The sequence below is a fragment of the Thamnophis sirtalis genome, unplaced genomic scaffold (genome assembly GCF_051295495.1).
Source record: "Thamnophis sirtalis isolate CommonGarterSnake01/CBP01778 unplaced genomic scaffold, rThaSir2_p1.2 scaffold_3, whole genome shotgun sequence".
NCBI classification, from domain to species: Eukaryota; Metazoa; Chordata; class Lepidosauria; order Squamata; family Natricidae; genus Thamnophis; species Thamnophis sirtalis.
In genome coordinates, this window is record NW_028261383.1 from 38,662,482 (window position 1) to 38,679,521 (window position 17,040).

A 17,040-nucleotide genomic window follows, 5' to 3' on the forward strand; every position below is an offset into this window, starting at 1 on the left:
GATAAAAGACTGAACTCTGCCATTGCCCTTCCACGCCATAAATCAGATGAAAGTGATAACTCAGATGAAGTTTCATCCTGAAAGCAATAAAAGTCTTTAATTGTTGTTCATCAAGGGAGTGCATTGGACTTGACAGCATTCAACCTGGCAATTAACATGTAATGTACTCATCCAAAGTAAAAGGCAAAATAGAAAGAAAAACCCAAGTTGCACATGAAAGTTAAAATTTAATAGCAAAAGCAGCACCTCTAAAAATGCAGACAGATATCACTCACAGGGAGCAGAAATGTATTTCTAAAAAAAGTTAAATAGGTACATAGATCATTCATTCATTCATGATTACAATGAAAACATGCACATAGTTTTCATTTTAATTAATATATTCCTCTCTCTCTCTGGGGCTACCAGTTGCCAAAATAAAAAAAACAAACCATTCCTTTCTGAGTCCAGTGGGTTAAATAGGAAAATCCATAGATTTAATCCACTAAATTAGCATACATTCTCACCCAAATCTCTCTCGGTTTCAAAAATTGGCTCCACATCTCTATGGATCCTTTTATGGGAAGTAAGCATATTGGGTCGGCTGAAGCACTGTCCACAATCTGTGCATTTAAATGGCTTCTCTCCTGTGTGTGTCCTTTTATGGGAAATAAGATGACTGTATTTACTAAAGCAACTTCCACATTCCATACATTTATATGGTTTCTCCCCTCTATGGATTCTATTATGGGAAATAAGGCTACTGGGTTTGCTGAAGCCCTTTCCACACTCCATGCATTTATGGGGCTTCTCCCCTGTGTGGATCATTTTATGGTAGTTAAGAGTACTGTTTTCACGGAAGCTCTTTCCACACTCCAAGCATTCATATGGCTTCTCTCCTGAGTGGATCCTTTTATGGATTGTGAAAGTCCTATGTATTCTGAAGTCCTTTCCACACTCCATGCATTTATATGGTTTCTCGCCTGTGTGGATCCTTTTATGGGATGTAAGATCACTGTTTGTTCTGAAGCTCTTTCCACACTCCATGCATTTATATGGCTTCTCCCCTGTGTGTGTCATTTTATGGGAAATAAGATGACTATATTCACTAAAGCACCTTTCACATTCCATACATTTATATGGTTTCTCCCCTGTATGGATCCTTTTATGGGAAGTAAGGCTACTACTCTGTCTGAAAACCCTTCCACAATCTGTGCATTTAAATGGCTTCTCTCCTGTGTGGATCCTTTTATGGGAAATAAGATTGCTGTATTCACAAAAGCACCTTCCACATTCCATACATTTATATGGTTTTTCCCCTGTATGGATTCTTTTATGGGAAATAAGGCTACTGGGTTTGCTGAAGCCCTTTCCACACTCCATGCATTTATGTGGCTTCTCCCCTGTGTGGATCATTTTATGGTAGTTAAGACTACTGTTTTCACAGAAGCCCTTTCCACACTCCAAGCATTCATATGGCCTCTCTCCTGAGTGGATCCTTATATGGATTGTGAAAGTCTTATGCATTCTGAAGTCCTTTCCACACTCCATGCATTTATATGGTTTCTCGCCTGTGTGGATCCTTTTATGGGATGTAAGACCACTGTTTGTTCTGAAGCTCTTTCCACACTCCATGCATTTATATGGCTTCTCCCCTGTGTGGATCCTTTTGTGGGAAGAAAGACTACTGTTGGAACTAAAGTTCTTTCCACACTCCATGCATTTATATGGCTTCTCTCCTGTGTGGATCCTTTTGTGGGAACTAAGCTCACTGGGCTTGTTGAATCCCTTTCCACACTCCATGCATTTAAATGGTTTCTCGCCTGTGTGGATCCTTTTATGGGATGTAAGATCACTGTTTGTTCTGAAGCTCTTTCCACACTCCATGCATTTATATGGCTTCTCCCCTGTGTGGATCCTTTTGTGGGAAGAAAGACTACTGTTGGAACTAAAGTTCTTTCCACACTCCATGCATTTATATGGCTTCTCTCCTGTGTGGATCCTTTTGTGGGAACTAAGCTCACTGGGCTTGTTGAATCCCTTTCCACACTCCATGCATTTAAATGGTTTCTCCCCTGTGTGGATCCTTTTGTGGGAACTAAGCTCACTGGGCTTGCTGAATCCCTTTCCACACTCCATGCATTTAAATGGTTTTTCCTCTGTGTGGATCCTTTTATGAATCGTAAGAGTCTTGTTTTCACTGAAGCTTTTTCCATGCTCTAGGGATTTATTCGGCTTCTCTGCCATGTGGATACTTTTATGTGATCTAAGAGACACATTTTCTTGAGAAAGTGTGAAAGTCCAATTGTATTGTTTTCCATTGTCTTTGTATATACAATCTTGTCCTTTGGCTTGGGTCAGATATTCTCCATTTACATCTAATGTTTGTTTGGATTTTCTTATACCTTTCCCAATACCTTTTTTCTTTACTTTTCTTGATTGCTCAAGAAACTGTATATGAGCATCAATGGAAGATGAGCTTTCCTTATTCCAATTATTTGACTGATTTCTCTCCTGCCTCTGGAATTTCATTTGAATTTCAGGCTTCTCCATTACATCTCCATGTCTGACCACTTGGAAGGAATCCTTAGACTCTTTATGGTCCTGCCTGTTATTACCTTGGGAACAGCAATAAAAATGATAGCAAGGTTAGGAAAAAAGATCAATCTATCAGAATTTATAATAATTGCCTTCAGATATATTTTCATTGTGCCCAGACCAAGAAATATCTGCCACTACCTAGGATAAAAGTCACAGCCTTCTGATTGTGAGGTGAGAGCTCCACCTCTCAGCCACTGCACTCCTCATGTCCATGCTTATAATAGCATGACAAAAATAATTATTGCTATTATGCATAAATTATAAGTCTGAGAATAGCAAAATAATAACAACAATAATTGTATATTTTAAGAATGTACTTGGTTGATACCTAGAAGCTGGCAGCAAACCGTATCAACCATTAGCACCAGTCAGTGGTATTTGTGATGCATTTTTGAATGATCAGTTGACTGAATTTCATGTTTTATGATTAAATAACCCAGTGGAACACAACAAAACTGCCTCTTGGATCAAAGATATTCAACAACAAACAACACAAAACAAAATGGAAAAATATTGTAATAAAAACTGACATGGTGGCAAAACAAGCAAAGAAGATTAAGAACTGGAGTGCACCTGGTCTGGATGAACTGCATGGATACTGGCTAAAACACCAATTTGATCAAATGCTTCAAAATGTAACAAGTGAAAAATGGTTAACAGCTGGTCGAACACACTTGATAATGAAAGATCCAGAAAAAGACACAGAACCAAGCAACTATCACCAAATTACTTGTCTGCCAACAACGTTCAAACTTTTTACAAGCATACTGGTAAATTCAGTATTCAATCATCTGATGGAAAACAGTTTGTATCCAGTAGAACAAAAAGGAAATTATAAAAAATCAAGAGGAACAAAAGATCAGCTGCTCATTGACAAAATGGTACTAAAAATGCAAAATGAAGAAAAACAAATTTAAATATGGCGTGGATTGATTACAAGAAGGCATTTGACTCATTACCCCACAGTTGGATTAAGACCTGTCTGGAAAACTTGGGAATCAACATTGGTGAAATCAGTTTCAGATGAGGAATCTTCCAGGGGGATTCACTTTCACCTCTACTGTTCAACATTCCACTGCAATAATTCCACTGACAATAATCCTACAAAACACAAAACTGGGATACCAAATCTCAAGCCAACATAGCAAGATAAACCATCTACTTTACATGAATGATTTAAAAATATATATATGTAAAGCCTCACTGAACTTAAATCAATATTCAACACAGTTCAACTGTTCGGCAATGACATGAAAATGAACTTTGGACTTGAAAAAGGTGCTATATTATCCATGCGGCAAGAAAAAAATGGAAAAAACAGAAGGAATAGAACTGGGAAATGGAAATATAGTGAACATTTTTGGTTATAATAATAAATAATAATCAGAAACAGCCTATAATTACAAAACATCTTCCTCTGACTGCGGAGTAGGGAACACTCTTACCAAGAGAGGCCACGTTCCTGTAATTTTCCGTCATGACTTCCCAATGCAGAGCTTTTTGGTCAGGATCCAGCTGAGACCACTCCTCCTCCAAGAAATACACAGCCACCTCCTTGAAGGAGACAAGGCCCTCCTGATGAGGAAAGAGAGTACACAGAAGGCCCAGGAGGAATTGTTTAAAAAAGGTCCTATTGCTTATAAATTTCCAAAGCAAAGCTATAAACTAAGATAAATGGCTCTGCTAAGTAAGGAAATGTGAGAATCTCTGTGTGGGGGGCATTTTTGTGGCATTTAATAAATGGCTCATAGTATACCAAGAAGCTGCACTCCTATCTATCCTCAACCCCTTCATGAAAGTGCTGGGAGAACTCAGATAGGCATTTGGCTTCTGCTTCTTCTCGGATTTAAGGAAGTTTCTTCTAGTCTGAGACATCGACTGAATGGAAGATAACAAAGTGGGAGAAGTTTCCCAAGAAGGACATTTTTACCTTTTGCAAAGCTAGGTTGTTTAGCCTCCAAATTCAGGCACAAATGAAGACATTAGAGTTTACTTTGCAAACCAAAATTCCTTGATTATGTGCTCTTTTAAGAACAATTTCTACTTTGAGAATTTCTATTAAGGCACATTGGATTTTAACAGTGTTATCTTTTAATCTGCTCCACTTAGTTTTATCACTTTGTAAACAAAGCTTTTTTTTTAAAAAAAAAATGGTAATTTGCCAGTGTAAATAAGTTAAGTTATTTTTAAGCATTTATTTTGGTAATCCCCAAAAATAAGACCAGGTTTAATTTTTTTTCTCCAAAAGAGGCATTAGGTCTTATATTTGTGGAATGTTTTTCCCAGTCTCACTTCGCGGTGGCGGCACCAACAGCAGCTCATGTGGCCACTGCTGGCTCACTTCTTCTGTGGCCACTTGCCAACAATTGTGCATATTGCCCCCAACCTCCGTTTTGCTGTCATAGGCCTTCAGAAAGGTGCCCATCAATCTGGATCTCGTTTCTCGGCTGCAGGGGGCTTTCCTGAAGGCCTCTGACAGCAAAAAGGAAGCCAGGGGCGATACGCGCAAGCACTTTTTAAAAGTACTGGTCTTCAAAAACATTAATGGAAGGAGACAGTATTATGTACACCACCTCTGATTTTGTGAAGGAAAAGGAAAATACAATTCTAATAAATAAATTTCCTCTTCTTACCTGAATTGGAGTTTCAACCACTGTTTCAGCTCCACATTTGGAAATTGCCAATTTTCTACTATTCTTCCCTGTGAGGAGACAGAATTTTAAACTACATAATTCATAAAATAGGTGGTGATATTCTAAAAAAGGCAAGACATACAGAAGATAAAACAGCTGAAATCTCTCTGGGGAATGAGGGAGCCTTGTATTACCTCTGGTTGTGTCTTGATTTGAAATATCCTGAGAGATCCTCCTGCAAAACATTTCAAGAGATGAATTGGATGGATGCCTCATTCCCTCAGGATCTCTGATCTCCACCATGAAGGACTTGAAAAAGTAGCCAGGAAACAAAAAGAATGAATGGACAATAAACATCAAGATTCTTTTTCTGTGAACACCATTTTGAAGCTCCAGAATCCATCAGTGAGATTGGGAAGAAGGAAAGGAACGACTATCACAAATAACAAAACAATGTCCTGCAGGAATTTTCAGAGTATCTCCACATATGATGAATGCCAAAGAACTCAGGTAGGCAATGGATAATAATTCAAACACACTTTATTAGATTTTTTTTTTTTTTTTGAGTAGTTTTATTAGAATTTGTAGGCCGCCCTTTTCCCTGAGGGGACTCAGGGCGGCTCACATAAAACTGGGAAGGGGGGGAATACAAACATCAAGATAGAGACATATAATAAAATGGTAGGCAACATACATTCATCATTCGGGAGGGGTAACTATCCTTATCCCCAGGCCTGACGGGCGAGCCAGTTCTTCAAGGCTATGCGGAAGGCTTGGACGGTGGAGAGGGTACGAATCTCCACAGGGAGCTCGTTCCAAAGGGCCGGGGCTACTGCTGAGAAGGCCCTCCTCCTTGTGGTTGCCAGCCGACACTGGCTGGCCGATGGAATACGGAGGAGGCCTAGTCTATGGGATCTTATTGGTCGCAGGGATGTAATTGGCAGAAGGCGGTCTCTCAAATATCCAGATCCACTGCCATGTAGGGCTTTATGGGTGATTAATAGCACCTTGAAGCGCATCCGGAGATCGACAGGTAGCCAGCGCAGCTCGCGGAGGATAGGTGTTATGCGGGTGAATCGAGGTGCACCCGCGATCACTCGTGCGGCTGCGTTCTGCACTAGCTGAAGTCGCCGGATGCTCTTCAAGGGCAGCCCCATGTAGAGCACATTGCAGTATTCCAGCCTGGAGATCACAAGGGCCCGAGTGACTGTTGTGAGAGCCTCCCGATTCAGGTAGGGTCGCAACTGGCGCACCAGGCGAACCTGGGCGAATGCCCCCCTGGTCACAGCCGTTAGGTGGTGGTCAAATGACAGCTGCGGATCCAGGAGGACTCCCAAGTTGCGAACCCTCTCTGAGGGGTGTAAAATTTGACCCCCCAGCCTGAGCGATGGAATATTAGATTTAACAATTTCTGAGGTCCCAAATAAAGGTCTCTCACCTGCCACTCAGTCCTCTCCTTCTTCTCCTCCGCCTGGCTCAGGAGGAAGCCTTCCGCCAGGGCCACCGCCTGGGAGCTGGTCTCTGCTCCACACTCCTGCACCCAGCTCTCCATCTGCAGGGGCAGAAGTGCAAGGAACCACTCCAAAACAACCAGATCCAGCATCTGCGCTTTTGTGTGCTTTTCTGGTCTCAACCATCGACTACAAAAGGAATGAAGTCTGCTGCAAAGTCTTCGGGGACCCTCATTCTCTTTGTATTGGAAGCTCCTGAAGTTCCAGGGTTCAACATCTGAAAGGCTGGTTGTCTTCTCCAGGATCTTCTGCCCAATTCTTGCCCAGATCTCTCCATGGCTTCCAGGCTGAGAATCGGAAGGGCCTTTTCCAGTTCCCTCACTTGCTAAAGATTGGTTTTTCATTCCTTCTCTGTCCTGTGGTGCAACTCCAAATGGGTCCAGGGAATCTTGTGGATCTCCAAACACCTTTCTATTCATAGTACCATTCCTGTAGTTATGGGTCAGGCAAGTCTTTCAGCCACCTCTGTCCAATTTTCTGGCTGCAGCACAGAGTATTACAAATGGTATCCAATTTCTAGGGTACATCTGAGATCAATTAGAAAGTGGTGGATTCAACTGTGAAGAACACACATTCCAAAGGAAAGAAGTATTTTTCTGAGCCAATACAGGATTACAGTGGCATTGAGCACTTAATCCCTGTACATGAATCTGTGTTTGATATAAACTTTGGGACTTGCGTCCATCATGGACCTAGAACAATGAATAAAATGCATTTTGCATCATTTTCAGTTGCTTTTTTCTCAGAAAGGACTGCTTGCTTTATAAAAGCCTAAATGTACATTTACCTGCAAGGGGGTTTAGACAAACTCTAACAGATGAACAAAACAGGAAAGTTCACTTAAGAAAAAAAAACCTGCTTTGGATGTTCCCTTTCTTCAGGTTTTCCTTTTTAAGAGCCAAATCACACAATTACACACAGGCAGGTTCCCAAAACATACATACCCTAAACACAAACTGCTAAGCAACCTGTTACTTAGGCTGAGTTCACATGAGACACCGGAGTTAGTGATGTGCTGGTTCCCTCACCCTCCCAAGAGAAATTGAACTCCCGGGGATCCAACACTATTCTAGTCTCCTGCAGCATGTAAGCAGAAGGCGGGCACAATTTCTTGCAGTTCCTCCCTTGCAACCATCTTCTTGTTCTCTGCTCCAGATTTGCCCTCCAAGCTCTCCCCTTTTCCTACCTCGGAGCTTCCTCCAGGCTATGGAGGGGAGGGGCGGAAAATTCCCCCGGTACCCTCCCTCCTCTCTGGGGATTTGTTCCTGGGGCGACGCGGCTCGTCCTGAGCACCGATTCCCTCTGCCTGCCACCTGCGTGGAAAGGGGCGGCAGGGGAACATGGGATCCAGGGCTCTCCCACCCCCAGGACTCAGAAGACGGAACCTGCATGGGGACTTGGCTTCCCTCCCTTCCTTCTCTAGCACCAGGAACCCCTGTTCCCCCCTCCCCTTTTGCACGTGGAGACACACTCACACACAGCCACTTACTCTGCCCACCTGTAGCTCTCCTCCCTTCAAGACTTTCCGGCACTCATTCAAACCTCCTGCGAAGCTCAAAGGGTTAAATAGAGACGTCAGATCCAGTGACGTCACTTCCCTCCAATTCTCTTATGGTAAATCCCCTCCGGCGTCCGCCCTCCAGTGGCCGAATGGGGAATCGCAGGGCGCCCGGCTCTCGTTTCTGAGGGACACAACTCGCATGTTCTTGTGTGCATGGAAGGTGCTTATGCAAAGGGTGGAAACGGTGCATTTTCCATCAGGGCGGAGTAAGGAGGAGGTTTGTTAACCCTCCTTCATCCAATTGTTTCAGACAGTGTCACACACATGAGCACTCTTTCACTTTCAAGGACAGTCCTATAAAAAGCTTCATCCCTTCATAGAGGGGGCAAAAGAGCAGACAAGTACAATTATTCTTACTCAAGAGATTCAAAATACAGAATTCAGAGTAACATACTTGGAAGGGACCTCGGAGGTCTTATGCCACCGTAGACAAATGCCTCTCAAAACTCTTCTTAAAAACCTGCAGGGGTGGAGCACTTAAAACTTCTGGTGGCCAATTGTTCCACTAGTTAATTGTTCTGTCAGGAAATTTCTCCTTCATTCTAGACTAGATTTTCATCCATTTCTTCTTATTCTGCCAGACAACACAATACAATACAATACAATAGCAGAGTTGGGAGGGACCATGGAGGTCTTCTAGTCCAACCCGCTGCCTAGGCAGGAAACCCTATACCATTTCAGACAAATGGCTATCCAACATCTTCTTAAAGACTTCCAGTGTTGGGGCATTCACAACTTCTGGAGTCAAGCTGTTCCACTGATTAATTGTTCTAACTGTCAGGAAATTCCTCCTCAGTTCTAAGTTGCTTCTCTCTTTGATTAGTTTCCACCCATTGATTAGTTTCCACCCATCTACCCTCTGGTGCCTTGGAGAATAGTTTGACTCCCTCTTCTTTGTGGCAACCCCTGAGATATGGGAACACTGCTATCATGTCTCCCCAAGTCCTTCTTTCTTTAAACTAGACATACCCAGTTCCTGCAACCGTTCTTCATATGTTTTAGTCTCTATCATCTTTGCTGTTCTTCTCTGCAGTCTTTTTAGAGTCTCAACATCTTTGTTGTATCATGGTGACCAAAAGTATGTGCTGTGTTCCAAATGTAGTCTTAGCAGTGCAGTACAAATTGGAACTAACACTTTATGTGATCTTGATGCTATCCCTCTATTAACAATATTCATCAGCTGTAAACCTTTTTATGCTCTGCAAGAGTTTTCCTCATTTATCTTGGTTGGGGCCTATATACCACTGCAGGTTTGCACAAGCAGCGCATGTAGACTCTTAACTGACCAGATACAGTACTTTGTAGAGAACGGAAATATCCAGACTCCCTACTTACCATAATTGTCTTAGCCGATTTTAACAGAGCCACCTCATGAGTTGTCCACATATATATACAGCACATTAGTTGTCTCATTAAAGGCAACAGCATATTGGATCACTGCTATTCCACATTAAAATGGGATTAATCAGGCCAGGAACTATTGACAAGGTAGAAAAGAGAAGCTACTCTGAAAAGCTGAAAAATAAATTCTCAGCTAATGAACCTGCACTGTATGGAAAAGCCTGAAGAACAGACATCCCTGCCTTACTGAAGAGAATCACCAACTGGCAGATGACCTGAATGTGTTCTACTGTAGGTTTTTAGAGATCACTGTTTTCTACTGTTACCTACTCCAACCCAAATACACCAACAGTAGCTAATTTACGTACATCTATCTGCATCCCTGAGCCCGCCCTCCCTCCAACCTCTGGTGATCTCAGAAAAAAATGTGCCAGGTGTATTTCATAGACAAAAGATTGAAAAAGTATGGACAAAGTGACTCCCTCTTGCTTGAAAGCTTGGGCCAAACAAGTGTCCGCCATCTTCACACAGGTTTTTAATAAATCACAGGAGACGCATTATCTTCTTTCTTGCTTTAAACACTCTACCAACATCCTGTTCCTAAGAAATTCTCCATCAGGGTGTTGAATGACTACAGGTCAGTTGCTCTGACACCTGTAGTCATGAAGACTTTTGAGAGGTTACCTGAAAGTCTTCACGGATCCACTGTTAGACCCCTTGCAGTTTGTCTACTGAGCAAATAGATTGGCAGATGATGCTGTTAATGTATCATTCCATTACATCCTGCAAAATCTTGAATCCCCAGGGACCAAAAAGGTGCTTTTGGTGGACTTCAGATCAGCGCTTAATACCAACACTCAAGAAATTCTTCACTCTAGCCTAAACTGATTCAGCTCACTATGCGTTTTAGCTTTCCCCCCAAATAACTGTTATTATATTCATTATATTTTATATTTATATTTATACTCAAAAAGAATATCAAAAGAATTTAAAGTGTTCCCAAACAACAGTTTCTAAGATCAAAATTGCTATTCCCATAATGAAAGGAGGAGGAAAGGAAAAAAAGAGAGGAAATTTTCCTCTTCTTGAATTAAGGAACAGTATGTATAGGGAAAATGGAATGAAGTACTATAAAGCAATTATAATAAATAATGTAGCCTTTTCAATATCTAATGAAAAAGTCAAAAATGGCTAAAATCACTTCATTTCAAGATAAAAGACTGAACTCTGCCATTGCCCTTCCACGCCATAAATCAGATGAAAGTGATAACTCAGATGAAGTTTCATCCTGAAAGCAATAAAAGTCTTTAATTGTTGTTCATCAAGGGAGTGCATTGGACTTGACAGCATTCAACCTGGCAATTAACATGTAATCTACTCATCCAAAGTAAAAGGCAAAATAGAAAGAAAAAACCAAGTTTCACATGAAAGTTAAAATTTAATAGCAAAAGCAGCACCTCTAAAAATGCAGACAGATGTCACTCACGGGGAGCAGAAATGTATTTCTAAAAAAAGTTAAATAGGTACATAGATCATTCATTCATTCATGATTACAATGAAAACATGCACATTGTTTTCATTTTAATTAATATATTCCTTTCTCTCTCTGGGGCTGCCAGTTGCCAAACTCAAAAAACCATTCCTTTCTGAGTCCAGTGGGTTAAATAGGAAAATCCATAGATTTAATCCACTAAATTAGCATACATTCTCACCCAAATCTCTCTCTGGTTCAGAAATTGGCTCCATATCTTTATGGATCCTTTTATGGGAAGTAAGCATACTGGGTCGGCTGAAGCACTGTCCACAATCCGTGCATTTAAAGGGCTTCTCCCCTGTGTGTGTCCTTTTATGGGAAATAAGATTACTGTATTCACTAAAGCACCTTTCACATTCCATACATTTATATGGTTTCTCCCCTGTATGGATCCTTTTATGGGAAGTAAGGCTACTACGCTGACTGAAAACCCTTCCACAATCCGTGCATTTAAATGGCTTCTCTCCTGTGTGGATCCTTTTATGGGAAATAAGATTACTGTGTTCACTGAAGTCCTTTCCACACTCCAAGCATTTATATGGCCTCTCTCCAGTGTGGATCCTTTTATGGGAAGTAAGATTACCGAGTTCACTGAAGCCTTTTCCACACTCCATACATTTATATGGTTTATCCCCGGTGTGAATTCTCTTATGTCTCATAAGGGATGAATTCACATGGAAGCCCTTTCCACACTCCATGCACTTATATGGCTTCTCCCCTCTATGGATCCATGTATGAGAAGCAAGTTGACTGCTATGAGTAAAAGTCTTTCCACATTCCATGCAATTGTAGGGCCGCTCTCCTGTGTGGATCGCTTTATGGGAAGCAAGTTGACTGTTATGAGTAAAAGTCTTTCCACATTCCATGCATTTATAAGGTCTCTCGCCTGTGTGGATCCTTTTGTGGGTTGTAAGATCACTATGTATTCTGAAGCTCTTTCCACACTCCATGCATTTATATGGCTTCTCCCCTGTGTGGATCCTTTTGTGGGAAGTAAGATCACTATGTACTCTGAAGCTCTTTCCACACTCCATGCATTTATATGGCTTCTCCCCTGTGTGGATCCTTTTGTGGGAAGTAAGATTACTGTTGCAACTAAACCCTTTTCCACACTCCATGCATTTATATGGCTTCTCCCCTGTGTGGATCCTTTTGTGGGAAGTAAGGCTACTGGGTTTGCTGAATCCCTTTCCACACTCCATGCATTTGAATGATTTTTCCTCTGTGTGGATCCTTTTATGAATCGCAAGAGTCTTGTTTTCACCTAAGCTTTTCTCATGCTCAAGGGATTTATTCAGCTTCTCTCCCATGTGAATGCTTTTATGTGATATAAGAGACACATTTTCTTGAGAAAGTGTGAAAGTCCAATTGTATTGTTTTCCACTGTCTTTGTATATACAATCTTGTCCTTTGGCTTGGGTCAGATAATGTCCATTTACATCTAATGTTTGTTTGGATAGTCTTATACCTTTCCCAATATATTTTTTCTTTATTTTTCTTGGTTGCTCAAGAAACTGCATGTGAGCATCAATGGAAGATGAGCTTTCCTTATTCCAATTATTTGACTTATTTCTCTCCTGCCGCTGGAATTGCATTTGAATTTCAGGCTTCTCCATTACATCTCCATGTCTGACCACTTGGAAGGCTTCCCTAGACTCTTTATAGTCCTGTCCAATATCCCCTTCAAAAGGGAACAACAATAAAAATGATAGCAAGGTTAGGGTAAAGGTTCACTGTCAGAATTTATAATAATTGCCTTCTGATATTTGCCAGATTCCAACATATTGCATGCTTGCATATTTATAATTTCCCCCCTTTAATGACCCCATAATCCCTTGCATTGGGGTGGTCGGAGCAACTGAACGGAGCTGAGGCTTTACTGGCCGAATGCCCTTCCTGTCTCCAAGGCGGAGTTAGCAGATGATATATTTTCATTGTGCCCAGACAAAGAAATATCTGCCTCTACCTAGGATAAAAGTCACAACCTTCTGACTGTGAGGCAAGAGCTCCACCTCTTGGCCACTGCATCACTCATTTGCATACTTACAATGGCATGGCAAAAATAATTATTTCTATATGCATGAATCATAATTCTGAAAACAGCAAAACATTTTTGGTTATAATAATAATAAATAATAATAATAATAATCAGAAACAGCCTATAATTACGAAACGTCTTCCTGAACTCTCTGACTACAGAGTAGGAAACAGCCTTACCAAGAGAGGCCACATTCCTGTAATTTTCCATCATGACTTCCCAATGCAGAGCTTTTTGGTCAGGATCCAGCTGAGACCATTCCTCTTCGGAGAAATACACAGCCACCTCCTCGAAGGAGACAAGGCCCTCCTGATGGGGAAAGAGAGTACACAGAAGGCCCAGGAGGAATTGTTTAAAAAAAGGTTCTATGATTTATAAATTCCCAAAGCAAAGCTATGCACTAAGGTAAATGGTTCTCCTAGGTAGCATTCCAGAGTTTATGTAAGAAAATTGACAGAGAAAAGGTTTGAATTGAAGGAATGTTTTTGATAGGCTTAATCAATTTGATTCTCCGGGACATTCAGAGGTTTTCAGTGAAAATAACCCCAATTTCCTTTTGATTGATTGATCTGGCATTCATCTATTCACCATTGGAAGACTTCTGGAGAGAATCAACTAGCAGATGGGCCTTGGAAACCCCACATATCAATGACTCCAATCCTTGCTTCTAGTCTGAGACATTGACTGAATGGAAGATAAAAAAGCAGAAAAAAATTCCCAAGAAGGACATGTTTAGCTTTTGCAAGGCTGGATTGTTTGGCTTCCAAATTCAGGTACAAATCAGGACATTAGAATTTACTTTGCAAGCCAAAATTCCTTGATTAAGTGCTCTTTAAGAACAATTTCTACTTTGAGAATGTCTACTAACTCACATTGGGTTTTAATAGTGTTACCTTTTAATCTGCACCACTTAGTTTTATCACTGAATATAAACAAAGCTTTTTTTAAAAAAAAAATGGTACATGACCAGTGTAAATATTCAACTATTTTTCATCATCTTTTTACATATCCAAATCAAAGAATTACAAAAAGAATGGTGTATCATGAAGGATCATTTGAAAAGGGATTAGAGTAATTACATAATTACAATTATTGTAATAATAACTGGCAACAAGTAGCACTTTTTAAAAAAAGTACTGGTCTTTAAAAAGTTTAATGGAAGGAGACAGTTTATGTACATCAGCTTGTCTTTCTGAAAGAAGGGAGCATACAAATCGAATCAATTAATTTCCTCTTACTTGAACTGGAGTTTCAACCATTCTTTCAGTTCCATCATCTGGAAGGGTCAACTTCCTTCTATTCTTCCCTATGAGGGAGACAGAATTTGCACTGCATAATTCATAACACATGAATTCTATAGAAGAGAAGGCATAGAGAAGATGAAACAGCTGAGATCTCTCTGGGAAATGGGAGAGCCTTGTATTACCTCTGGTCATGTCCATGTATGGATCCTCCTGAGATATCCTCCTGAAAAACATTTCTGTAGATGAGCATGATGGATGCCTCCTTTGCTCAGGATCTCTGATCTCTACCATGAAGGACTTGAAAAAGTATGCAGAAAACAAGAATGAATGGACAATACACATTAAGATTCTTTTTCTGTGAATACAATTTTGAAGCTCCACAATCCATCAGTGAGAATTGGAAAGAAGGAAAGGAACGACTATCACAAATAACAAAACAATGTCCTGCAGGAATTTTCAGAATATCTCCACATATAATGAATGCTAAAGAACTCTGGTAGGGAAGTGTTAAAAACAAACACATTAGATTTAACAATTTCTGAGATCCCAAATAAAGGTCTCTCACCTGCCACTCAGTCCTCTCCTTCTTCTCTTCCGCCTGGCTCAGGAGGAAGCCTTCCACCAGGGCCACCGCCTGGGAGCTGGTCTCTGCTCCACACTCCCGCACCCAGCTCTCCATCTGCAGGGGCAGAAGGGCCAGGAACTGCTCCAGAACCACCAGGTCCAGCATCTGTGCTTTTGTGTGCTTTTCTGGTCTCAACCATCGACTACCAAAGAAATGGAGTTGACTGCAAAGTCCTCGGGGACCCTCATTCTCTTTGTATTGGAAGCTCCTAAAGTTCCAGGGCTGAACTTCTGAAAGGGTGGTTGTCTCCTCCAGGATCTTCTGCCCAGTTCTCGCCCAGATCTTCCCACAGCTCCCAGGCTGAACACAAGAAGGGCTTTTTCCAATTTCCTCTCTCACTAAAGATTGGCTTTTCATTCCTCCTCTGTCCTGTGATGGGTCCAGGGAATCTTATGGATCTCCAAACACCTTTCTATTCATAGCACCATTCATAGCTAAAGGTCAGGCAAGACTTTCAGCCATCTCTGTCCGATTTTTTGCCTCCAGCAGAGAGTGTTACAAATGGTATCCAATTTCTATGGTATATCTGAGATTAATTAGAAAGTGGTGGATTTAACTGTGAAGAACACACATTCCAAAGGAAAGAAGTATTTTTCTGAGCCAATACAGGATTACAGTGGCATTGAGCACTTAATCCAAGTACATGAATCTGTGTTTGATACAAACTTTGGGACTTGCATCCATCATGGACCTAGAACAATGAATAAAATGCATTTTGCATCATTTTCAGTTGCTTTTTTCTCAGAAAGGAGTGCTTGCTTTATAAAAGCCTAAATGTACATTTACCTGCAAGGGGGTTTAGACAAACTCTAACAGGTGAACAAAACAGGAAAGTTCACTTAAGGAAAAAAAACTGCTTTAGATGTTCCCTTTCTTCAGGTTTTCCTTTTTAAGAGCCAAATCACACAATTACACACAGCCAGGTTCCCAAAACATACATACCCTAAACACAAACTGGCTAAGCAACCTGTTACTTAGGCTGAGTTCACATGAGACACCGGGGTTATTGATGTGCTGGTTCACTCACCCTTCCAAGAGAAATTGAACTCCCGGGGATCCAACCCTATTTTAGTCTCCTGCAGCACTTAAGGAGAAGGCGGGCACAATCTCCTGCAGTTCCTCCCTTGCAACCATCTTCTTATTCTCTGCTCCAGATTTGCCCTCCAGGTTCTCCCCATCTCCGACCTCAGAGCTTCCTCCAGGCTATGGAGGGGCGGAGGATTCCCCCGAGACCCTCCCTCCTCTCTGGGGATTTGTTCCTGGGGCAACGCGGCTCGCCCTCAGCACCGCTTCCCTCTGCCTGGCAACTGCGTGGAAAGGGGCGGCAGGGGAACATGGGATCCCGGGCTCTCCCACCCCCAGGACTCAGAAAATGGAACCTGCATGGGGACTTGGCTTCTCTCCCTTCCTTCTCTAGCACCAGGAACCCCTGTTCTCCCCTCCCCTTTTGCACGTGGAGACACACTCACACACAGCCACTTACTCTGCCCACCTGTAATTCTCCCCCCTTTAAGACTTTCCGGCACCCATTCAAACCTCCTGCGAAGCCCAAAGGGTTAAATAGAGACGTCAGATCCAGTGACGTCACTTCCCTCCAATTCTCCAATGGTAAATCACCTCGGGCGTCCGCCCTCCAGTGGCCGAATGGGGAATCGCACGGCGTCCGGTTCTTGTTTTAGAGAGATACGCCTGGTGGATTCCTGTGTGCGTGGAAGGTGCTTATGCAAAGCGTGGAAACTGTGCCTTTTCCATCATGGCCCAGAAAGGATGCGATTGTTCCCCCCCCCCGATTAATAACCCTTCTTTATCAAATTGCTTCTAACTTTGTTACACCCATGTGCCCCCTTTCATTTTTAAGAAGGCTACATCCTTTTATACAGGAAGTGAAGGGACATGGAAGAAATCGGATTCAGGCTTCTTCTTACTCAAGAGATTCAAAATATGGAAAACAGAGTAACATAGTTGGAAGGGAT

General features: G+C 41.7%; 2 protein-coding genes across 2 annotated transcripts; both read right to left on the reverse strand.

Annotated features, from left to right (window-relative positions):
• Nucleotides 1-243: 243 nt before the first annotated feature.
• LOC148047954 (uncharacterized) lies at nt 244-15,911 on the reverse strand. Its single transcript, XM_087708751.1, has 6 exons — nt 15,008-15,911; nt 14,625-14,739; nt 14,437-14,504; nt 13,378-13,507; nt 11,375-12,841; nt 244-2,321 (listed from the first exon to the last, which is right to left on the reverse strand). The coding sequence occupies exons 1-6, from the start codon at nt 15,422-15,424 to the stop codon at nt 490-492; spliced, it is 4,029 nt and encodes a 1,342-aa protein (XP_087564877.1). The 5' UTR covers nt 15,425-15,911; the 3' UTR covers nt 244-489.
• On the reverse strand, nt 3,856-7,429 carry LOC148047955 (zinc finger protein 197-like). Its single transcript, XM_087708745.1, has 4 exons — nt 6,652-7,429; nt 5,408-5,522; nt 5,214-5,281; nt 3,856-4,155 (listed from the first exon to the last, which is right to left on the reverse strand). The coding sequence occupies exons 1-4, from the start codon at nt 7,141-7,143 to the stop codon at nt 3,964-3,966; spliced, it is 867 nt and encodes a 288-aa protein (XP_087564871.1). The 5' UTR covers nt 7,144-7,429; the 3' UTR covers nt 3,856-3,963.
• Nucleotides 15,912-17,040: the final 1,129 nt, after the last annotated feature.

Excerpts from the sequence above, each read along its gene's own strand:
- LOC148047955 (XM_087708745.1), bottom strand. The coding sequence starts at position 7,143 with ATGAATAGAAAGGTGTTTGGAGATCCACAAGATTCCCTGGACCCATTT. Across the intron at positions 5,282-5,407 it reads AAATCAAGACACAACCAGAG|GGAAGAATAGTAGAAAATTG; the intron begins GTAATACAAGGC and ends GTCTCCTCACAG. Across the intron at positions 4,156-5,213 it reads TGGTTGAAACTCCAATTCAG|GAGGGCCTTGTCTCCTTCAA; the intron begins GTAAGAAGAGGA and ends TTTCCTCATCAG.
- LOC148047954 (XM_087708751.1), bottom strand. The coding sequence starts at position 15,424 with ATGAAAAGCCAATCTTTAGTGAGAGAGGAAATTGGAAAAAGCCCTTCT. Across the intron at positions 13,508-14,436 it reads TGGTTGAAACTCCAGTTCAA|GAGGGCCTTGTCTCCTTCGA; the intron begins GTAAGAGGAAAT and ends TTTCCCCATCAG. Across the intron at positions 12,842-13,377 it reads CAGGAATGTGGCCTCTCTTG|GGGATATTGGACAGGACTAT; the intron begins GTAAGGCTGTTT and ends TCCCTTTTGAAG.